A 21,686-nucleotide genomic window follows, 5' to 3' on the forward strand; every position below is an offset into this window, starting at 1 on the left:
AGACCGGGCGAACACGCAGATCAGGGTGCGTGGCCTCCTGGGGCTTTCACTCCCGCAGCAGTGACGGAACAGGAGTAGAAAACGGGGCCACCGTCTTCCAAACCGGTCCAAGCCGTGCCCCAGCCACGGGAGCCCCCACCTCATGGGTTTGTGCAGCAGGGGGAGGGAAGGAGCCGATGTGCACCGGGTCTCAGGCCTCCCAAGTGTGGGGTCTCCGGGTGGGCCCTGGCTCAGTGTGGGGGTCTCCCCAGGAAGGGGGGACCGGTGTGTGTGTCCCCCAAGTCCCCATGAGTCCCCAGAGAAGGAAGAGCTGAGTCCATGGCCAAGGACAGAGTTTAATTCTAAAGCGAAAAGGCCAGACCACACAGAGGTGGCCCTGAGCGGGTCCCTGCCTCCGCTGGGCGGGCAGGCAGCGTCTGGGGGCCCGGGCTGCGTCTACTTGGAGGTCGTCTTCTTGGACTTGTTCAGGGAGGACAGGGCCTCTGTCTGCTGCAGGGGAGGCACTCTGACGCCTTTCTGTTTGAGCTGATTGTAGTAGTCAGCTCTCTCAGAGATGATCCTCTGTAACAGAGACGAGGCTGCCGGGACCCTGCCTCTCCCCACACGAGGGAGGCCGGCCCGCAGCAATGGTGTGCACTGACCGTGGCTCTGCTCTCCAGGGGGCAGAGCTCTGGTCTGCAGCATTTGCTAAACTTCTGGGCTGGAAACACTCCCACCAGGGCTGAGCCCACGCCCGAGATGAAGCCCCAGAATTCGGAGTTAGGAAGAGATGCCTGTCACGGGCAGGTGGGCGTCCCCTCTCCCCTGAAGCAGCGCTGGCTCCCCTGTTGTCCTCCAACAGTGTTGGGCCAAGAGGCCAAGAGAGCTCAGAGGCCATGGAGCCTGTCCCGCGCACAGGGAGATGGCCGGCCCCCTCCCTCACCTCTCCTGCGTTGGCACATCACTGTTTGGTGTCCAGCAGAGGAAAGGGCTTCTTTCCTGGCTACTAGGGGCTCCTGATGACTCCTCCCGTCCCTGGCTCCTTCCCTCTCTCCACACCAAGCAACAGGAGCCGGGCGGCAGAGACCTCTCCCAGGTCCTCTTGCAGGTCCCCCCACCTGGCTGCTGCTACCCTACAGGGCCCCACCCCACAACACAGAGGAAGGAAATCAGGGCTCGGGGAAATGTGGGTGCTGGAAGGTCATAGGCACTGCTGGGGCAAAGGGCCGTGCCATGGGAGGCTTAGAGCGTGGGGACAGAAGCGGCCCCTAATAAGAATCCATAGGGCCCTGCACAGAGCACATGACAGTCACGGGCTCTTCTCCCAGATCCCCACCCCCCACGCTGTGCCCAGAAGGCGGACAGGCTCTCTCCCATGTGCAGAGGGCGGCTCTAGGGCTCAGTGAACCCAAGAGGCAGCCCACTGCTTGTCAGCCAAGGCCCACGGAGGTGGGGGGCTTGCTCCCGCCAGCCCCAAAGCCTGCGCTGTTTCTCCATACCACCCTCCCGCTGTGAGGCCTGTGCTTGCGGTCAGTGAGATGACAGCCTGAACCAAGGCCAGGGAGGGGGACCATGCCCGGGTCCTGCTGAGGTCCTAGGAAGCACCCCCCAAAGAGAACAGAAGCTGGTGGGGGGGGTGCTCCTGCTGCTTGAGAATCTCCAGGACCTCGGCAGCTTGGCCCTGTCCCTGCTGCACCCCGGAGCTGAACGATGAGAGCAGCCTAGCCTCACCAGAGGGAGATCTGGTCCCCTCTCCCCGAGCAGAGAGCAAGGATGATCCCGGGGTACACAGTGATTGGTGACACAGCCAGGACAAGAATGGGGGTCCCTCAGTCCCCAGGCGCAGATCAGCAAGGGGGCACCCTGGAGACAGCCTTGGGGACCAGGAGGCAGCCCAGTGCCAGGGATACCTGCAAAGCTTCTAGAATGTCATTGTCAGAGATCTCAGTAGCAAAGGACTTGGCCCCGGAGGTGCTGAAGGTGGCCTGGATAATCTTGTTTCGCAGCCTCTCCAGCTGTGAGCAAAGAAGAGTAGAGAGCCAGTCACACCCATCCCAGAAGGCAGGCCTGTCCTCGCTTTTCACAGCATTAGGAACCGGAAGTGTTTGGAGAGGCCGCAGGTCTGCCTGTGAGCTAGAAGGTGCCCGATCAAAACCCAGACCCAGGGCGGCTGGGCACTTTAAGACTTTCTACTACTATTTTTTTAATTTTAATTGAAGAAGTAAACCTGTACAAAAAAAGAAAAAAACAGTACAAGGGCTCCAAAGCGTCCCCAAGCCATCCTGTCCCCAAGGGCACTGGCAGGGCCCTTCCTGCCCCTTGGCGATACTCTGTGATGCCCCCGGGGAACACCCTGCAGGCGAATGAGCCCCTCACTGTTAGCACCAAAGGGAACACCAGGCCCTCCGGTCCTCCCGTTGTCCTCCCACTGTCTTCCCAGCCCTTCCTCCTGCTCTCGGGAGGGTGAGGCAGTTTGTGCTTGGGGTCAGTGACAGAACACTGTTTGCATTAACCAGCCAGGAGCCCGGCGGTAACCGGGCGTTAACTAGGACAGAGCTAAGGCTGTCTAGTCCTGCTGCCGCCAGCATCGTGGTGCGAGTGCAGTGCCCCAGCCCACCTCCTCCGATCTGTACCCCAGAAGCACTCAGACGGGTCCCCCACGTTCCTCGTGAACAGAAGCCCTGACGATGCAGAAGTGCCCCGTGGGAGCCTCCAGGGAGCCTGCCCCGCCTCCGTAGGGCTGAAGGTCGGTGCACTTTGCCCCAGGACAGCGCTGAAGTGACTCAGGGAGTGTTAGGAGCCCCCGGACCTCGGGTGGGGAGGGGCTTCCTTTCTTTCCACTGCGGATGGAGGCTAGCTCTGAGCCCTTCCCTATGGGGTGTGGGGTTTACGGAGGGAATGGGGGCCTCTCCCCCTGTACTGGGAGGTGACTCCTGCTGGGCAGGGCTGACGGTCACCTGGGTGTCCAGCCACAGTGCCCTACGGCCCGGCTGCCTCAGGCGTTATTCACGGTCGCAGCATGGCTCCACTCCCCGCGGACCGCAGACCTGCCCCCGCAGACCTCAACGCGGCATCCCAGGCCCTACCAAACTCACAGGAGAACCAGACGGGGCCACCACGCCTCACCCACACTCTAGCGGGGGGCCGCCGGGTGATCCCAAACAGTTTTAGGAGAGCGAGGGGCCCCTGGGTGATGCTGCCGGGCTACCCACCGGGAGGCTGGCCCCTGCGGGAGTGGGGGCCATCACGCCCCGCCACAGCAGGCACCCAAGGGGGAGGGGGCAGGTGTCCCTTCGAAAACCTCGGGGCACGGGACTTTCTCTTTTCTGGTTTTTGGATTCTGCATCAGGTCGGCTCCGACACGGGGTGGGGCTCTCCGCACCCCAGCTCACCCCCGCGCGGCTCGAGGAGGCTGGGGTTCCTCGCCCCTCCGGCTGCAGGCTCCTGTGTGAGCAGCGCGGACGCTACGAACACCGGCTTCCCAGCCCGTCCGGCGGGTCGGGAAGCTTCCCGGAGCCGCCTGGAGCCGCGCCGGACCCACGCGCGCTCCCCGAGGGCCACGGACAGACGGCGCCGTCCCCCCGCGCCCGGCCCGGAGCGCTCCTTCCAGGCCGGCTACCCCAACCCTCGTGCCCCTCACGGCGCAAGCCAGACGCGGTCCGCCCGGCCTCGGGACCCCTCCCGCCACCCCGCAAGCTGTGCGGGCCCCAGCACGGCTCCGCGCTCCCGGCCCGCGCTCCCGGAGCGCCTCCCCCGTGCGGGGCGGGGCTCGGAGCAGGAGCGCGCCGAGGCCCCGCCCACCCGCGCGCGGCCCCGCCCACTCCGTGCGGGGCGGCCTCCGGGGGGCGGGGGGCGGGGGGCGGGGGGGGGCGGGGCGGGGCCTACCCGGGACTGGGCGCTCTCCAGGGCCACGCGCGCCTGCTGCTCCGCCTGCTGGATCAGGTGGTTCTTGCTCAGCATCTCCTCCTGCAGCCACTTGCGCCTCTGCAGGTGGTTCTGGTTCTGGCTCACCTGCGCCTGCAGCTGGCTGACCTTGGCGTCGTACTCCGAGATGGCGCGCTCCTGCTTGTCCAGCTGGCTCTGCAGCTCCGACACTTGCTGCAGGGCAAGGCAGTTGGCCCCTCGGCCCAAACGGGTCGCCTGCGTCCCCGCCCACCCTTCCCGCGAAAGGCAGCCGACGCGCACGGAGCCACGGAGGTCTGGAGCCAGCGGCGGCGGAGGGGCTGCGGGAGCTCGCGCTCCCCGGATTCCGGCCCAGGTGCTGCCTCAGCTGGAGGCCCGACTCACTGCCAAGGGCTTTCCCACTCCTCTCGCCGGCGCCCTCAGGACTGACCTAAAGGCCAGAACAGCGACCCAGCTGTTCAACCACACCTGGCGGTCACCTGGCGGAGAAGAAGGTTGTCCTTCTCGATGATGCCGGACATCTCTCTGAGCTTCTTGTCTTCCCTGAGGTTGGAGAACTGGAAGGCAGACGGGGGGTTGGTCAGGGGACTTGGGCGCAAGAGGACAGATGGACACTCGTATCCAGCTTTTCTCCCTGAGCCTCAGTATGGTGAAAGCGGCAGGATTTCTGCCAAGGCCGGGAAGAGGGGAAGACAAACACGTGGGGAGCTGGCGAGCAGGGCCTGGAAGGCCAGATCCTCAGCCAGCAGGGACAGGGAGTCGAAAGCAAGCCCAGCTCACTCTTCTGGACCCTAAATCTCAGAAATCCCTGTTCTTATGGATCTGGAGCCTAAAGTGGGGAGGATTGGTGGGTGCTTTTCCAGAAACTGATTGCTGCAGACCGGTCCCTGCCCTCAAACGGCCGGGAGCCTGCGCCATGGTCACGTGTCAGGAGGCTGGATGTAGGGGGCACAGCAGAGGGTCTCTGCCTGGGGAGGTGCCAGGCTCAGGGGAGGGTGGACCCCCCAGACTCCAGAGGGGGGATGTGGGTGCCAAATGTGGATGCCCCTGCTGTCTTCCCGTCTTGGCTCCCAGGACACCAGTAGCTAGGCCTTCTCATTCTAGGCAAGAAATTTCCAGGTTCCCAGAAGAATTAACAAGATGACCTTCAAACGCTTGACTGAAACGCCCACACGTCCCCGTGCGTGTGAAGCACAAACTTACTACCACGTGCTCAGAGACCCCACTCAGCTCTGGCACGAGTGAGGCTCTCTCAGGAATGACAGACACCAAGACAGGGACGTAGGGCAATTGCAGGGGATTACAAAGGTTGGGGAAGTTGAGTGCAGCTATCGTGAGCATTCCATAAGGGATAGACAAAACACTGAATCGTGAAATGAAAGAAGAAAGGACGTTCAGAGATCAAGGGAGAGCTCAGAAGCCATCCGTGGCAGAAAGCAGAACAGCAGAACACAGGAGTCGACTGGGTAAAGCGCCAGGAACAGGCAGTAGAGCAGATGACCCGGAGATGGGGAGCAGGAGGGAGCAGACAGCAAGAGGAGGAGGTACAGGGGCCCGGGAACTCCAGGAGGAGGGTTCAAGAAACAAGACAGAGGGAAGAAAAAACAAAATAAACAATGTGAACTTCCAGAATGGAGTTTCAGGACACCTGGGACAAAGACAGAGCCCAGCGGTTTTCCCGAGAGGCAGCAGCAGACCCAGACCGCAATCCCAGGCAAGCAAGAGTCGGGAATGTGTAGGGCTTCCCCCAGCAGCCCCTGCTGCGCGGGCCCACGGGCAGTACCTTCACTGCGGATGCAAAGTGCTCTCCCAGCTGCGGTTTGGTACCCCACCAAATTCTGTTGAGGTGTACAATAAGGACATTCACAGAATATGTGCCCCCCAAATTTACACACCATCATTCTTTCATCAGAAGATGACTGCAGGATGCACTCCAGTGAAAACACGGAGTAGATCAGAAAAGAAAAGAAACCTTAATCCTGTTCGGCAAAACCTGTATTTGAGTCCCAGATGGGCATAAGCTGCTGACAACCATACCCCGAGCACCCCATTGTGGTGGGACAGCACTGGCGGGAGGCTGACCTCCTTGTGCTGGGGGCCCCAGGCGGGGAAGGAAAGAGGGAAGCACTAGATCATGCGAGGATGGAGAAAATTCCAGGATGGACGTTGGAAGCATGCCATCTGGAGACCTGCAAAGTGATTCCTAAAGAAGAATTGAGAGCAGTCAGCCCGGGGGATGGGCCCACGAGAGGGGCCAGGATGGGACACGCCCCTGTTGGATGACAAACCTGTGAGATTATTTCATTCTTTAGACTGTGCTCATGAAAAACTTCGATAAAACAAAATGCTTAGCAAGGGCAGGGCTCGGGGGACCGGCATGTGCTTAACCCTGGGACCCGAGCATGCGGGGATGCTGGTGGGGTGGCCAGGAACCAAGCAGGCCAGCGAGGACAGTGCGGGCCAGCGGGCAGTGCAGGGCCAGGGGGCATGGTGTGACCCACGACAGGCCGTCCCAGCTCAGGATGGTTGGGATGGGTAGGGTTGCTGGTGCCCGCTGCATGACAGGGGCATGGCCACCTTGTTGGACATGGCTTGTAACTGTTCCTTCCGCTCCCGGAGCTCCTTCCGCAGGGTCTCATTCTCCGTGCTCAACGTCTGCAGTTGGGCTTCCTGGAAATCCACTTGGCGTTGCAAAGACGCGATGGCCCCTGCGTGAGGCATGAGGAGGAGAGAGAGGGCAGGGGGTTGGGAAGCCGAGACAGACGGGCTCCGCGGCCCCAGGCTGAGGGCGGCTGCCTCCTGCCTGTGTCCCTCAGTCCCCTGGCCTCCCTCCCTCCGGGGGCCCCCGGGCCCCCAGCGCCCCACCTGTTGCGAGCGAGTATCTGGTCCTGGTGATCTCCAGGTCTGCCTGGAACTCCTGGATCACCTGCTCGTACCCCTCCAGCTGGGCTATCAGCTCCTGCTCAAAAGCCTCCTCCAGGGAGCGGGAGCTCCGCCTGCACTGGTCCTCCTCCTCCTCCTCCTTCTCCTCCTCCTCCTCCTTCACCTCCTCCTCGTCCTCCTCCTCCTCCTCCTCCTCCTCCTCCTCCTCCTCCAGCTGCTCCTGCTCCTCACCCCCCTCCTTGGGTGCAGCCCCCTTCCTGCCTGCTGGGCCCTTCCCTTCCTCGTCCTCCGCCGCCTCTGCCTCCGCGCCTGCAGCCTCTTCCTCTTGGCCGCCAACGTTGTCCAGGTCCTGGCCTCGCCAGATCAGGGCACACTCCTCCTGACGCCGGGAGAGGGAGGGGGTCCTGGGCAGGAGCGCGGGGTGAGGGAGCACACCGCCCGCTGCCGCGACCGTCTCTGCAGACCACCACTGCCCGGCCCCCCTGGGGCAGGAGGGCTGGGGTCCCTTTTCTGGGAGCTGCCCCGCCACCCTGCACCTGGTCCCCTCAGGCATGGTGAGGGCCAACGTTCGGAGCTGCAGGGAGCACAGCAGCATCGCCCAGCAGCCCCGGACAGGTAGCCCGGGGCCCCGCCTGCCCGCTCAGGGTCCGGCCGGCCCGCACCTGCCTCCAGCGCTGCAGCAACTCCTCGTCTCTGAAGAAGGTCTTCGGGATGCTCAGCCTCCCGGCGGGCTTTGGCACAGGGTCCTGGAAGAGTCCGCGTGAGCTCCAGGGTTCCCTCAGCTCCCCCCGGTGACATGCTGAGACCTATCCTTCTGCAAGGAGATAGTCGCCTCTCCACATTGCCGGGGAGAGGGGGACCCGGTGTCTTCCTCCCAAGGGCACTGTCTTGGTGAGAAAGTGGGTGTTGACCTGCAGACGGGCCGCCCTGGGGGGATGGTGACCAGCCAAGGGACAGCCCTAGGAACAGTGTGGTTTCTGGCTCCCCTGGATCAGCCCCAGGGAACGGCCTTGCGGCAATGGGCACCCCTGCTTTGTTCCAAGAGTGGAGGGCCAGCCCGCCATGCCCCCGTTGCCTGTCTTTGCAGGCCCAGTGTGAGCTCACGCCTCTCTCACAGCCCCCGAAGGCCGGGGAACAGTGAGGGCAAGCCGATGCTCCCAGACCTCTTCAAACACCTGCTACCCCGCCCCCCGCTGGTACGATGCCGTCCATGTGTGTGGCAGCGTTCTCGGGTGGCATCTTGGGGATTGTGTGATGATCTGAGGCCCCACCCCACCTCATGTGTGCCCCTGGCCTAATGCCACGGTATATCCCCAGGTATGAAGGAGATCAGGTTTTAGAACGACCAGGGACCGACTGCCCCCACCCCCACCCCAGGACCTGCCTCATTCAGTCCTCTGCCCAGACCTGGGGAGGGCCAGCTCCCCTCTCCCTGCTTCATAGGCAAGGACCCCGAGCATCCGGCAGCCGGAACAGATGGGGTCAATCTGGGCCACCATGCCCACGGGGACCATGGCTAAGCCAGGGCTGGAGACTTCAGCTGCTGAGGGCCTTTCAACCTCCAGGATCTCAGAGGAGCTGGTCCTCATCTCACAGGTAAGGAAACTGAGCGCAGAGAGCGACATGACCTGTCCCAGACGTGAGAGCGGGCTGGCAGCCTAGCACAGGGGTCTGAGCCCCCACGAGCACGTGGCAACCTTCCGGGAGAATGGGGCCTTAGCCAGGGGCCTGCGGCCACCAGGACCTTCGGACGATTGGGATCAGAGCCCACGGCTCGGCCCCTACTCACCTTCACGCACCGGCACACGAGTGTCTCCTGGCCTTTGCTTTTCAGGAGGGTCTTCAGCTGCCTCTTCAAGGCCTCCCTCTCCTCCTGGAGGGCCAGGACCTCCTCGTCTCTCTTCTGCAGCCGCAGCTCCAGCTCAGACAGGCGCTTCACCTCCTCCCCCAGCGTCAGCAGGCAGTGGTCCTGGGCACAAAAGCACGGGCTGCCCCCCACCTGCCCTCTCTGGGCACCGGCACAGCCGCATCTCCGAGCCCCCGAAGAGCAGACCCTGACACCCCAGCTCCTGCCCATGGGCAGGGCCCAAATCCTCGCCGGGAGAGGATCCAGCCTCCTCCCTTTCAGGCCTGGGCCTGGCCAGCCCCCGGTCACCGTGGGGGACACCGTTCTTCCGCACGGCCCCGCACCGAGCCAGCAGCACCCTCCAAGAGCCACCCCCTGGGGCGGGTCAGGGAGCCAGACCCTCTGCCCCTCCCCCTTCCAATCTCATAATCTCAGCGGCGGAGATGGGGTACGATGTGTTTGGAGACCAGGACTAGCCATCGGCGCTTTGAACAGAGAGCACAGAAAAGGAAGACCCTGGGGCCGGCGGTGGACCTCACACCGTCCCAGGAGGGAAAGGAAAGGAACTCGGAACTCCTCCAAATATTTGGGACTGAAGTGCTAGGGTCCTTTGAGGCCCATGCGTCAAAGAAGCAGAAGGCACGGAAGAAGTGAGAAAATGTCTCAAACAGAACAATAATGAACATTATCAAGATTCAACTCCAAACTTCAAGATATCAACACCGAGTATTGAGACGTGTGCGGTGAGGCTGAGCTGCGGAGAGGACAGACTCACAGCCGCCCACGCGTGGGCCAGGGCAGGCAAGGAAACCAGCGCCTGGGCATCTACGGGAGGGATCCAGGAAAGAGCTTCAGGCTACGGCGGGAGGGAGGGAGCAGCAAGGACGGGAGCGCAGAGGACCCAGCCGGAGGCGGGAGAGGAGAAGGGGGCAGGTGTGGCCGGACCGTGGGGATCTCATGGGTGCATGGAATTATGTACACGACTCAGCTAAAATAGCTTGGCAGAAAGCACACTCCTTCCCCCAGGGCCATGGTGATCCAGACCCATGCACCTGTCTCGCAGCAGACAGCAGCTGCTGGAAAGGGAACGCTTGTGTCCCCTGGGGCCGCTGAATGGACATGGTCCCAGCATGTCATTGCAGGTGGCTGTCTTGCCTCCGGGGGCGACGCGCTACCTCTGCCCACTCAGACCAGGTGGAGACAAGAGAAAGAGAACCCTAAGGACAGCTTCCAAGCTCCTGGAGGCAGCCAAGCCAGAAGCCCCTCCCGTGGCCGCTTCCCACGCGGGAGCGTTCTCCTTCCCGCGGTTTGCAGAGAACTTCGGTTGACACAGACCTGCGTGTCTCCCCTTCACTCTAGCCTCAGGCTTTCCCGAAAGCAGTCACAGGATACGGGCACTTCTGAAACGGCGACGTCTGTCAGAAAACGCAGAGCGTCGGGAGTAAAGGTGACGGGAAGGCCCGTGGAGCCAGGCCGGGGCGTCGCGCCCCCACCAGCTGCCCCACACCGTGCGGCGCGCACTTGCGCACCTGCCGTGACAGCCTCAGCCCTGGCAAACCGCCGTTCGAAGAACAGGAGACACAGGCCCAAGTCAGCGCTGCAGGGAAGGGAAAAGAGGCTCTCTCCCCTCCCCCCTGCAGCCAGGAGCGGGTATGAAGAGACCATCGGGCGCAGGCTCGGGCGAAGAAATCTGAACGTTTGCATGAAACAGACACATTCCTTGAAACACGTGGCTTATCTACACTGAAACAAGAGGCAGAAGGAAGCCCGAGGCTCTTCCAAGAAAGCGAGTCTGAGTGGGCAGCCCTGCCCGGTGGGGGCTGTCCCGGCGCACAGGGCTTCAGAGCCGGACGCCTCCCCTCTCGCGGGTTCTTCAGAGAATCAAGTAGGAAAGAGAAGATGCCTCCGCACGTCTTGATTGCTCGTTTTAAGGCCACAGTGACTCTGACACGGACGACCAATGAGGGAATGACGGGACCGGCCGGCTAGGCTGTCACGAATGGTGACGCCGAGTGTAGCGTCACAGCCGGTGAACTCGCAGGCGGCCTTTGCTCACCGAGCCCATCACTACTGTTTTCAAGACTATTTCCTCTTCCGTGGCAATGGTGGGTCAAAGGAATGGATGGCTGACGTCATGGGACGCGCGGCCCCCGCTCGCCCGTGGGGACAAGGCCCTGCCGGCTCAGCCCTCCAGAAGGCCAGGAGGTCTGGAAAAGAGCCGAGTCATGGGAGCCTAAGGAGGGTCCTGGGGGTCCTTTTCGGCCACGTCCGGGGACCTGCTTGGACAGCTAAGCAGACACCCGAACAAGAGGGCTGGCCGGGCCTCCTCTCAAGCCGGACACGCAGCTGGGGCGCTAGGGTCGCGCTGCCGCTCAGGGCTCCGCACCCGCAGACGTACCTTCTCGTGGATGACCGAGATGTACCAGGGTAGCCGCCTCTTCAGGTAACTCTGTGCCAGGACAGGGCTGCTGGGCACCGGGCTCATGGTCTGGGATTCGCTCCTCTTCCGCAAGTAGTTGAACTCACAGGCACTCTTACTAAAGGGAAGCAGGTGCCCTGTGGAGAAGCCACAGGCGTCAGACTCTGCGGGCTGAGCTTCCCTGGGGCCTTCCGCGGGGGTGTCCTCCTCGCAAGACGCGGCAAGGAAACCGTTCACTGCCTAGCCGGGCTCCTCCACGCCTCCTACACCGCCTACGTCCGTCGCTCCCCATCGTCCCCACGGGCATCGGAGAAATGGAGGGAGGTGGTCAAAGTGGTCCTTGGAGACCCCCAGAGGGTGGGAGCCAGGACACCAGCGGTCACGCTCATGGCCTGGACATTTGTGTGGGGCTTCCTCGCATTCAGACAAAGAAGACCTCTATGCGCGGAGATCATCTTTGGATAGACCGAAGCAAGCCCATCTGTGTGTGGGAACAGCGCGTTCTACTCGAGGAGAGATGCATCCTGTAAGGGCCGTAGGGTCGGGCAGGGGTCCTGGGAAGGGAGTCCCACGGGGGCATGATCAGGGAGCCCCGGGGGGAGCAGCAGCCCTGGCGGGTGCGGGAGACACTTCAGAGCTGGTGTGCCAAGGAGAGGACCCCAGGGCCATGCTCATCCCGGTGGCAGCAGGCCCTGCCCTCACCGTCCACCTTCCTGTCCGAGGCCCGCTGGCTGCAGGACGGGTCCTGGGTCACCTTCCAGGAATCAGAGCCCGGGCACAGCTCCTCGGTCACCTGGGCCGAGGTGGATGAGTCTGCAGAGGGTTAGAAACTCCTGCTGATGACAGCCAAGGACACAGCTTCCCAAGAACTCCCGCGCAGGGACGACGATTTCCTTTCTTTTTAAACTTCAAGTGGGATTAAAGGCGACTTTCCTCGGTGCGTGTATGGGACTGCAGCCTGCGACTAAGTGGAACCACGGCTCTGTCCTCCCGCCTGCCAGTTCTGTGCCCACCAGGAACAGCCCAGGTGCAACTTAATCTCTGCAAACTGGAGGTCGTCCTGGAAGGAACTGCCTTCCCTTCTGAAACATGGCTCAGCCTCAAAGTCTCCGAAAGGCCCTTCTACCCAGAGGGGCAGACCCCATCTCTCCTCAGCAATCAGGAATCACGCCAGTGGCAGGGGCCCCGTGGACAGCATGTAGGACACAATGTGGCCCCTCGGCCCATCCCAACCCGGCCAGAACTCATGGACCCGGAATACTGGCTGTTCTCTGAAGTTCCAGCCCTGAGAAAGGGGAGCTCAGGGCCTGCACAGGTCAGGGCTCCTGCTTCTGACATGAACAAGATCCCCATCACTAGCCACAGGTGCTAAGCCTCCATGTCCCTGTCCCTGAGAACAAGGCCACGTGTGAGGACATGGACCAGTGCAGGCCCAGGAACTGGGAGGTGTGGGGCACTGCCCGGCCTGACCACTGTCCCCTGTGACCTCTGAGTGCCTGGCTGCTCTCTCAAAGCGTCCTGCTCTTCCAGGTCAGAACGATGTGAAGTCACACCAGACGGTGGCTGGGCTCCTTACCAGGGTTTGTTGCTATCTTTGGCCTCATGACCTCTTTCCCGCAGCTTCTAGAATTTTGAAACTTCTCCCTCTCCCCTGCCCCCAGTCCTACAGAGTCTGGTGAATGAGACAAGAGAAAAGCAAGAGGCTTTTCCTTCCCCCACCCCTGCCGCCGGACGTGGGCGTGCTCCAGCTGGTGCTTCTGCACGCACAGTGAGTTCCCACCACTGGCCGCCACGCTGGCTGACGAGGGTCGGGAAGGTCATCCCACTCCTCCTGGGAGGGAGGTCGTTTCCACGCGGGGGCCCCCTCGTGGGTGGCTCTCACCGTAATGAGACATGGACGTGGCCTTGGTGCTGAACTGAGGGCAGCCAGGGCGCGCCAGAAACGCCTTTCTCAGCTCGTCCAGTTTGGCCGTGAAGCTGGTGTCCTCGGGGCTGGGGGCTTGCTTGTACTCGCCCTGCTGGAGCGGGGACAGCAAGACCCTGTAAGCCATGTGCACTGACCACAGCCATCTGCTCCCGTCCCCAGGAACCGCAGACTTCAGGACAGACACACGCTCCCAGTGGAGAAACCGCTGGCATCCGTCTGGGGCCTGCCGGGGACTCTCCTATCTCCCTGAGCCCACGGTGGATTCGGGAGCCTGCCAGCTGTTCTAGCCCTTCCTACTCCTCTCTTCCCCCTACTTTGCTCTTTTTTGAGCCCCCCACCCCCCGAAGGCTTAGGGCGGAAGGCCACCTTCTCTCCCAGGCTTCCGGGCTGCCAGTTCTTTGCATGGCCACAATCAGCCCATCTTCGTCCATCATCAAAGCCTACTCGGAAAACTGTGGCAGGCGCCCAGGCCCTGAGGCCTTCCGCCAAGGGGGAGAAGCAGGCCAGCCCCGCATTAGCTGTGCCGTGGCCCGGCTGTCCCCCTTCCCAGACCCCGCACCTTCTTCCTGTAGAAGCGGCTGATGGCCCGAGCCGACTTGCTGAGGAACTGCTGTCTCCGGCGGAGTTTCCATTCCGGGACCAGGTTGTCCCGGCTGGCCATGCACTGGAGAAGCATCAGGCCCTTCTCCATCAGGTTGGGCACCATGCTCTGCTTCTCGGGCGGGCCGGCTCCGCCGACTGGCAACATCCTGGGGGCAGGGCGGGAGGACGGGGGGAGGCCTTGCGCGGACAGCCCCTGCGCGCCTCTCTGCCTAGAGCAAGGTGTCGAGGGGAGCAGAGGCTTGAGCGTGGACCTACTGTCGGGCACAGCCCTGGACACGACCAGCTTCGGAAGCTCTACATCCTGTGGGATCCTGGGAGCGCCTACGGCATCACAGATGTCTCCATGGCAACCAAGCGGGTCATCGGTCTGAATTTGCTGGGACCTGTCTTCACTGGGAAGAACGCGTATCTCAGCCTTTCAACGGTCGAGGGGCTGCTTCCCTCTGCGGCAGTGCGCAGCCCACACCTGCACCACGGGCTCCCCTCGGGTCAGCCGGCCACGTCTTGGGACTTTGTCTTCTAAGTACTTCTGCCCCTCGTTTCTCCACCTGTGTCCCCGATGCAGCTGTCACCGCTCGGCTCTGTCACCTTTCCCTTGCAGTCATCTCCCCGCGAGTTTTGTGTGACACACTCTTAAACTACGTTCACCCCCTACATCCGTCCCCGCCTGTGCCCGGCAGCCGGCCCGCTCCCTCACCTGCATTTCCCCTTGTCCCAAAGCTGGGCTCGGATGTCCCCGCCTGGAACAAGGAGCGTGCTGGGCACCCGGGGTTGAGTGAGGATTGAGGTGGCCCCTGGGCTCCCGGGGAAGACCCCTGGCATGGGCACCACTGTCCTCGCCCCCTCGGTCTGACCTTCTGCACCCCCACACTGCGGAGTCCTTGACAACAGCCCTGTGCAACCCACCGTGTCCCGCCAAACACCTGTGAGTTTGCTGGTCCACGGGGAAGTGCGCCTGGTACTCTGTGTAGACGTGGCTCCAGGCATCTGCCCGCAGTCCTCCTACGTGTACGGTGCACACGCACGTCTGTGCAAACATCTCCCCTGTGCACACAGTCACACACGACGCCCAGCCTGTCTCGGGTGTGAAAGCACTTTCGGGGATGACGGGATCGGGGGCAGGGAGGTCGGAAGGCGGCTGGAGCCCGGCGGCTGGAGGTCAGAGCCCAGCGCCGACGTATCAGGATCTGCGCGTCCCTGTCTGGTACCCCCACCCTGCTGCGGCAGCTTGCTCGTCTCTGCAGTGGGGGTGCAGATGGTACCCATCTCCTAAGTCGCTGTGCGGATTTACTTGGGAAACAGAGAGAGAGAGAGAGGTGTAGGGCACCTGGTCAGCAGAGCACCCACACCGACTGCGCTCACTGCTGCGGTCCTCAGCCCTCCTTCCGCATCACCTTGTCGCCTGTCCGGGCGACCGGGAGCACCCGGTGGCTGACGCTGCGAACCATGGGGACGACCGGTGAAAACCCAACGTGCCAGCTCCTGCTTCACCCGTGTGTGTCGTTGGCAATCTGGATCCCACGGAGGCCATAAAGCAAATTCCTGCTGCCTTTGCCTTCCTTCCTGTCGTTTCGACGCCCTTGGTTCCTCACTGAGTTCTCCCTTACGGAGTGTCTGCCAGGTGCCAGGCACTGCCCGAGGCCCCAAGGGCACCACGGAGTCCACCAGACGGCCTGCGTGGCGCTGTGACCCAGGCTTCTCTTGACCACGTGGCCTGTCCTCGCAGGGATTCCGGAGCAATTGCTCTGACCTGGCGTAGAAGCGCAGAGAAGACTGCTCCAGGATTGCAGCGGGGAGAGAGACTGAAACTCAACGCTGAATACGGGGGAGGGGGTGCTTCAGCCCAGGAGCAGCGGGAGAGGTCGCGGGTGGAGATTGCTAACAGGGGACAGCAAGGGCGGGGGGAGTCTCACTTGGGACAGGCTGAGCGCTCAGACGGAGGGCCTGGCCACTGCGGGGTGCACAAGAGGAATCTGGTCACTGTCAGGGCTCCGGGGAGTCTTGATGGAACCGGGCTTGGCAAGAATGGGTGGGGGGGGCAGGAGGGCGGCCCCGGCGAAAGGAGGCCTCAGAGAAGCCTACAAGTGCCTCCCATGGGCCGGGCTCGGCGCTCCCAGCTGGGAGATGGTCAAGGACGGTCTGAGCCGGCCACAGTCGGTCAGGGACCCAGGCTGACGAGGATCCACCTCCTGACCAGCATCTGGATCTGCGTCCCGGAGGCAGGAGGAGGGAGCTCTGAGGGCCCCTGGTTAACAGTGCTTTGGCCTCGAAGTGAGGCCCTCACTTCTGCTCACATCTGACCCTGCACGCAGCGTGACGAAGGCGGGGGGAGGCGCAGGCCGACCCCGAGGGATGGCATCAGAACCTCTCCCCACCGCCCCAGAGAGGTATATTGAAGTCCTAACCCCAGGACCTCAGCATGTGGCCTTACTTGGAAATAGGGTCACTATAGAGGTCATTAGGACGGGTCCCAGTCCGAATGGCTGGTGTCCTTACAGAAAGGGGAGACTGATGCAGACACTCACGGAGGGAGAAGTCTCGCGGGGGTGGAGGACCAGAGCAAGGGTCCTGTTCGTCAAGGAACTGCTGCGGAAGCAGGGGCAGGCAAGGACGGGGCCTGCCTCCCCTGCAGGGTCCCAGGCAGCACGACCCTGCTGACACTGAGATTTGAACTTCTGGCCTCCCGCACTGTGAGAGCTTGGGAAGCTGGTATAGCGTCCCCGTGCCAGCCCTGAACGTCGGCAGTTGTGGTAGCCACAGGCTGTTCCTGCGACAGGAAAGACGCCCCAGGGCTGGCCTCGTGGACCTAGCGAGGCGTGCACAGTGCCTGGGTGGAGATGGGCCTCGAGGCCACGTGCACCCGTACGAGGGGCATCCCGTGGTCTTGGAGGAGGACCCTGCAAAGCTCCCTTTGGGAGGTACCCTGAAGCTGAGTCCTGAAGATCAGGTGGGCTCGGGCCAGCGATGCCTGACCCTTCAGGCAGGAGGGGCGGAATCTGGCAGGAGCTGAGGCCCCTCCCTGGTCCCGGGCGGCTCAGTGCGCCTGGGCCTGGAGTTTACACGGACTGAGGGCAGCTTCTCAGACTGTGCCCTGCGCAGGACTTGCCTGGGGGCGGTGGGGTGGGGGGAACTTGTGAAAATGCCGATTCCCCTGGCGCCAGACCTCAGATCAGCTTCTCGCTGCCCAGCTCTGCGGGCTTTCTCTCTGCCCCGGCACTGGGTACCCGGGGTGGGGCACAGGGGCCCCGGTGTTGCACAAAGCCAACCTCTGACCCCCGGCAGCCGACCACGGCTCTCGCACCTGTTCGGCCCCCAGAGAGAAAGGCTGCAGTCCCTCCAAGGGGCCTCCAGACATGTAACTCACCCATGCCAAGTCGACTTCGCCTACACATGACCCTCCAATTCATTGAGGAACTGTGGAGACAGTTTCAAATGAGGCAGCGGTAAACCATCTCATTTTTACAGATTCATACCCAAACCCTGCCAATAAAGTACGCAATGCCAGCGACGTGCTTAACATGCTGGAGTTTTCCTGGTCTATGCAAGCCTTGAACAGGCTTCCGTTCGTCCTTCCTTTCCCCTCACAAACACGTGTGCCTCCCACGTGCCAGGCTCAGCGCTCCCAGCTGGGAGAGGGTGAGAACTCCCATCTGCTGCGTCCCTTCTCTCAGGAGACCTGCAACCCAGACATCATATGAGAAGATGGACAAAACAATTGGCTCCTTGATAATGCAGAGTTCCAAATAGAATCATAATCGCTCTGGTTGCAGATTAAAAAGTTAGAGAAGATATTTGCATACCCATAGTCACAGCAGCATCGCTGACAATTGCCCAAAGCAAGAAGGGACCCAAAGGTCCATTGGTGGGTGGATGGACCAGGAAAATACAGTATGGCCGCCGAATGGAATGTTACTGAGCCCTGAAAAGGAAGGGCATTCAGAAACACGCCACAACATGGAGGAATCTTGAGGCCATCGTGCCAAGTGGAATCAGCCAGCCATGAGAGGACAGACACTGTGAGTCCACCCAGACGATGTGGCGAGAGCAGTGAAACTCACAGAGACGGAGAAGGTGTGAGGGTGTGTGCCGGGGTCTGGGAGGAGGACTGGGGGTTAGTGATGAGCGGGTAGAGCTTCAGTCTTGTGAGATGAAACGCGTTCCAGAGATGGACAAAGCACAACAACGTTACTGTCCGATGCCACCGAGCTGCATGCATAAAACGGCCAATTTTGCGTTACTTCTATTTTGCCATGATTTTATTTAAGGAATAACTTTTTTAAAGGTGTCAAAGAATCCTTTTCTTCTCCTCTGACCTTTCCTCCTCCTCTAGCGGATGGGGAGTCGACAGCATGAGAACAGGTCGGGAAGAGCCCAGAATTCTCCGGGTGTCACGGGCTGAATGCCCGCATTCTGTGTGTTGTAAGGTTCCCATCGGCACCTGTTGGAGGCAATCACACTGCTCCCTGTGTGGCTGGAGCATCTCCTGCGGGCCTGACCCTCTTCTGGGCACTGGGATGGAAAGATGTTGGCCTTGTCCTTGCTCTTCTTATGTTCCAGCAGAGGGAACACAGAAGCCTAGCAGTAGACACACAGACGCATTTTGGCTTGTGGTCAAGGGCTCCCCAGGAGAGAGACCCACGGGGGCAAAGGGGGAGGTAATGGCAGATGCCGTGGGCAGGCTGGAGAGGATGGACTCTCACGGCGATGTCAGGGCCCAGAGCTGATGCCAAGGAGTCCAGCCCCAGAAAATCGGGAAGAAGAACATTGCTAGCCGAGGGCTGCTCACCAGCTGGCCGGGAGTGACCTTGGTTTGCTCAAGGAGCTGCAGAGGCCGGGTTCCTGGGACCTGGACCCCTCATGGTGGACAGGGTAAGAGCTTTGGGGGTACAGCCAGAATCCCCAAGGGTGACTCCTACTGTCCTGGTTTCCTGGGGGTGTCAGGCAAAGCACAGCAGACCGGGCTCACAAGACACACGGCTGTTCTCCAGCACTTCCGGAAGCCCAGGGTCAGATGTCCGCAGAGCTGTTTCCCTCTGAGGATTGTGAGGGAGACCGTGTTCCCAGCCTCTCCCTTAGCTGCTGGGGGTTTGCTGGTGGTCTTCCACGACCCTCGGCCATAGGAGCCTCCCCCCACCACCGGCTTCTTCTTTGCACGGCGTCCTCCCTGCGTGCGCCTCTGTGTCCAAACTTGCCCTTTGCATGAGGATGCCAGTCATCCAGGATGAGGGGTCCCCCTGCTCCCGTAAACCTCATCCTAACTCAACCAATTCCATCTGCAATGACCCTACTTCCTCATAAGGTCACGTTCATGGGTATTGGGCTTACGACTTCCACATGTGAATTTTGGGGAGACACGATTCAACCCTGGGGCGGGGGTATGGGGTAGCTGGGCGATGGGCATGAGGGCAGGCACGTGATGTAAGGAGACAGGGTGTCACCCGCCCCTGGTGGATCCCTGAACTCTAGCTCTGGAATTAACAGTACAGTCCAGACCCGCTTCCCCAGCCGCAGGGCGCCGCAGGCCCGCAGGGGCTTGAAAACTGCGGGGAACGATGCACCACTTCTGGCTTCAAGGACCGGGGAGAGAAACGCAGTAAACGCGGAGGGCGCTCCAGCTTCTTCCCATGCTTCGACTCGGTAAACGGTCAGGGCCGGGGCCGTGCCCGCTTCGTGGGTGCTGGCGACAGCGCGGTGACGTGTGACTGCGGAGCTTAGTCCGTCCGCGGACACTGGCTTCACCTTCCTTGCGACTCCGCCGTGACCCAGGACGGCCTCCGGAGTTCAGGACCCAGCAGGGAGGCCGGACCCCGCGCGGACCGCGGCTCAGCCGGTGCCGGCCTGTCCTTGAGCCGAGCCCAGCGTCGTGCTAAGACGACGGTCCTCAGCGGCGCGAAAGAAGGCGCCGGGGGTCCAGCGAGGTCTTCGCGTGCGCAGGGGTCACTCAGTTTCCAGCCGCGGTCACGTCACCTTCTGTTTTCCCCGCCCCTCAGCTGGAGCCCAGCCCCTAAGCCCGCCGAGGCCCCGCCCCTCGCCCAGAACCAATCCCTTCTTAGAAGAGCCCCGGCTCCGCCCCGCGCCCGGAGCCCCGCCCCTCAGCTGGAGCCCAGCCCCTAAGCCCGCCGAGGTCCCGCCCCCCGTCCGGAACCCCGCCCCTGTCAGAAGCGCTCCGGCTCCGCCCCGCTCCGACCGCTCCGCAGGCCCCGCCTATAGTCCCGCCCCTCGCCCAGAACCGAGCCCTTCTTAGAAGGGCCCCGGCTCCGCCCCGCGCCCGGAGCCCCGCCCCTCAGCTGGGGCCGAGCTCCCCAGCCCCGCCTATACACCCGCCCCTCGCCCAGAACCGAGCCCTTCCGGCCCCGCCCCGTTCCGACCGCGCCCCAAGGCCCCGCCTAAACCCTGCCCCTCCAAGAGCCACTCCGGCCCCACCCCGCGCCCAGAGCCACGCCCCATACAGGGCCCGGCGACCTACCGCCCCGCGCTTCCGGTTCCGGGTCGGGGCGGGGTCGCGGGGGCTTTCATCCGCGGAGCGGCGACGGGGGTCACTGCGCGCCTGACCCTCAGCTTCCGCTCGTTCCCGGGACACCCCCGGCCCGCGGACGCCGTCCTCCCGCCGGCCTTGCTTGGCCGCCCCCGCCGCCGCCGCGCCGTGGGCTCCTGGCCGTGTCCGCGGCGCCCGGAGGAAACGACCGCCGGCCCCTCCGGCGACCAGACGCGGCCCGCAGACGCCGCCGGCGCCGCCAGCCGGACGGGACGTGGAGAGGCCCGGGGCGCGCGTGTGGGCAGGGCGGGGTGGGGATGGGTCCGCCGCCGGCCGCGCGTGGAGGAGCATCTGCAGGGCTTGTTCCGGGCGTAGCCGCGCGGCCGGCCGGCAGGAGCGCGGGAGCTGGTGGTCGGGGAGGGCGGCGCGGGCCGCAGAGCCGGGGTCCGCAGCGCAGCGCCGTCGGGGCCTGCCCAGTCCTCAGGCCCTGCCCCTCCGTCGCCCAGCGGAGTGGGACCCGAGCCCCCCCAGCCTGTACCGTCACCGGCCTGGCCGCCAGGTTTGCTGGCCGCCGGTGACCGTCCCCGAAGCCGTCACCGCTCGCGACGCCTGAGCCCAGTGACCAGTGAGGAGGGTTTGACCCCGGCGTAACTCGCGCGGACGTTCTGAGAATGTCCCGCCCAGTGGTGTGCGGTCACAGGCTGCCGGTGGCCTGAGCAGCTCACGAGCGCTTAGGGTGGCCTGTCTTCGGATCGCCGGAGAGCTGGAGGTCTTGGGTTACGCACGCTGCCCCCGGACCCCCCTTCTTGACCGAGTGCGCCGGGTTCAGCTGAAGCGCAGCGCACGTGGAAGGAACGCCGTCCGGGAGCCCTACACGGACAAGTGCCTGAGCTCCACGCACTTCTGAGAACGGAACAACCTGTCCGGCCAGCCCGGGCCGTCCCCAAGACCCCCTCGGGCCCGCCCGTTCAGGCCGTTCAGGCCACCGGCTGCGGAAGGCGCTCAGCAGATTGTTCCTCTGACAGTGCTGGCGCGTGGCAGACTGGGCTGCGCTGCCCTGTGCTTCCACAGAGGCCGGGGGACGTTAATCCAGGGGCCAGTCGTGTGCCTTGAGGGCGGACACTGGGATGCTGCGGAGGTGCCCCGTGGGAAATCCATCCCCCATTGCTCGGATCAGTTTCCTACCTGGTCAGCAGCACTGCGTCCTGATTCCTGGGGTGTCCAGTAAGGGGAGGTGAAACGAGGCCGCGCGAGTCCTCCAGCTGGTTTGCATGTTGCTGTGGCCGCTCTGGATGCTTTGCCTCACCGGGCGCAGTCGGAATCCCGTGTGTCGCCAGCCGGCAGCCTGCCGGCACTGTGGCGGGAATCGCTCCCAGTCCCTAGATCAGCCCCTGGGAGAACGGACACCCTCACTGCAGGGTCACTGCCCAGCTCTGCGTTTACTGCGGTCATCGCGGACTTTCTTCATTACTGTTCTGTACTCGTCAGTGTCTAGATCTCACGTGTGTCTTGTCAGATGTCTTTGGAGCCGTTGGAACTGTTACTTTGGTGGAGATTCGTGAAGAGAAACCTCACCGAAGTGGAATCTCACACCCTACCGCTCCCTCCCGCACACGGATACTGAGTGACTGCCCCAGGAGGAAGAAGGAGG

At 62.9% G+C, this 21,686-nt stretch overlaps 1 protein-coding gene across 1 annotated transcript; it reads right to left on the bottom strand.

Annotated features, from left to right (window-relative positions):
* Window positions 1-433: 433 nt before the first annotated feature.
* Window positions 434-21,487, bottom strand: CCDC27 (coiled-coil domain containing 27). The gene is made up of 21 exons (XM_045984497.1): window positions 21,342-21,487; window positions 20,574-20,700; window positions 20,027-20,440; window positions 16,250-16,327; window positions 16,086-16,146; window positions 15,643-15,766; window positions 15,168-15,310; window positions 14,467-14,712; window positions 14,258-14,300; window positions 13,517-13,706; window positions 12,913-13,048; window positions 11,733-11,843; window positions 11,010-11,167; window positions 8,555-8,734; window positions 7,428-7,511; window positions 6,748-7,144; window positions 6,460-6,590; window positions 4,362-4,439; window positions 3,865-4,077; window positions 1,890-1,994; window positions 434-561 (listed from the first exon to the last, which is right to left on the bottom strand). The coding sequence occupies exons 1-21, from the start codon at window positions 21,485-21,487 to the stop codon at window positions 436-438; spliced, it is 3,291 nt and encodes a 1,096-aa protein (XP_045840453.1). The 3' UTR covers window positions 434-435.
* Between the last annotated feature and the right edge of the window lie 199 nt (window positions 21,488-21,686).

This window comes from Meles meles, chromosome 1 (genome assembly GCF_922984935.1).
Source record: "Meles meles chromosome 1, mMelMel3.1 paternal haplotype, whole genome shotgun sequence".
Classification (NCBI taxonomy): Eukaryota; Metazoa; Chordata; class Mammalia; order Carnivora; family Mustelidae; genus Meles; species Meles meles.

Excerpts from the sequence above, each read along its gene's own strand:
- CCDC27 (XM_045984497.1), bottom strand. The coding sequence starts at position 21,487 with ATGACCGCAGTAAACGCAGAGCTGGGCAGTGACCCTGCAGTGAGGGTG. Across the intron at positions 15,767-16,085 it reads CCCGCGAGACTTCTCCCTCC|ATCCAGATGCTGGTCAGGAG; the intron begins GTGAGTGTCTGC and ends TCCGGGACGCAG. Across the intron at positions 4,078-4,361 it reads ACAACCTTCTTCTCCGCCAG|CAAGTGTCGGAGCTGCAGAG; the intron begins GTGACCGCCAGG and ends CTTGCCCTGCAG.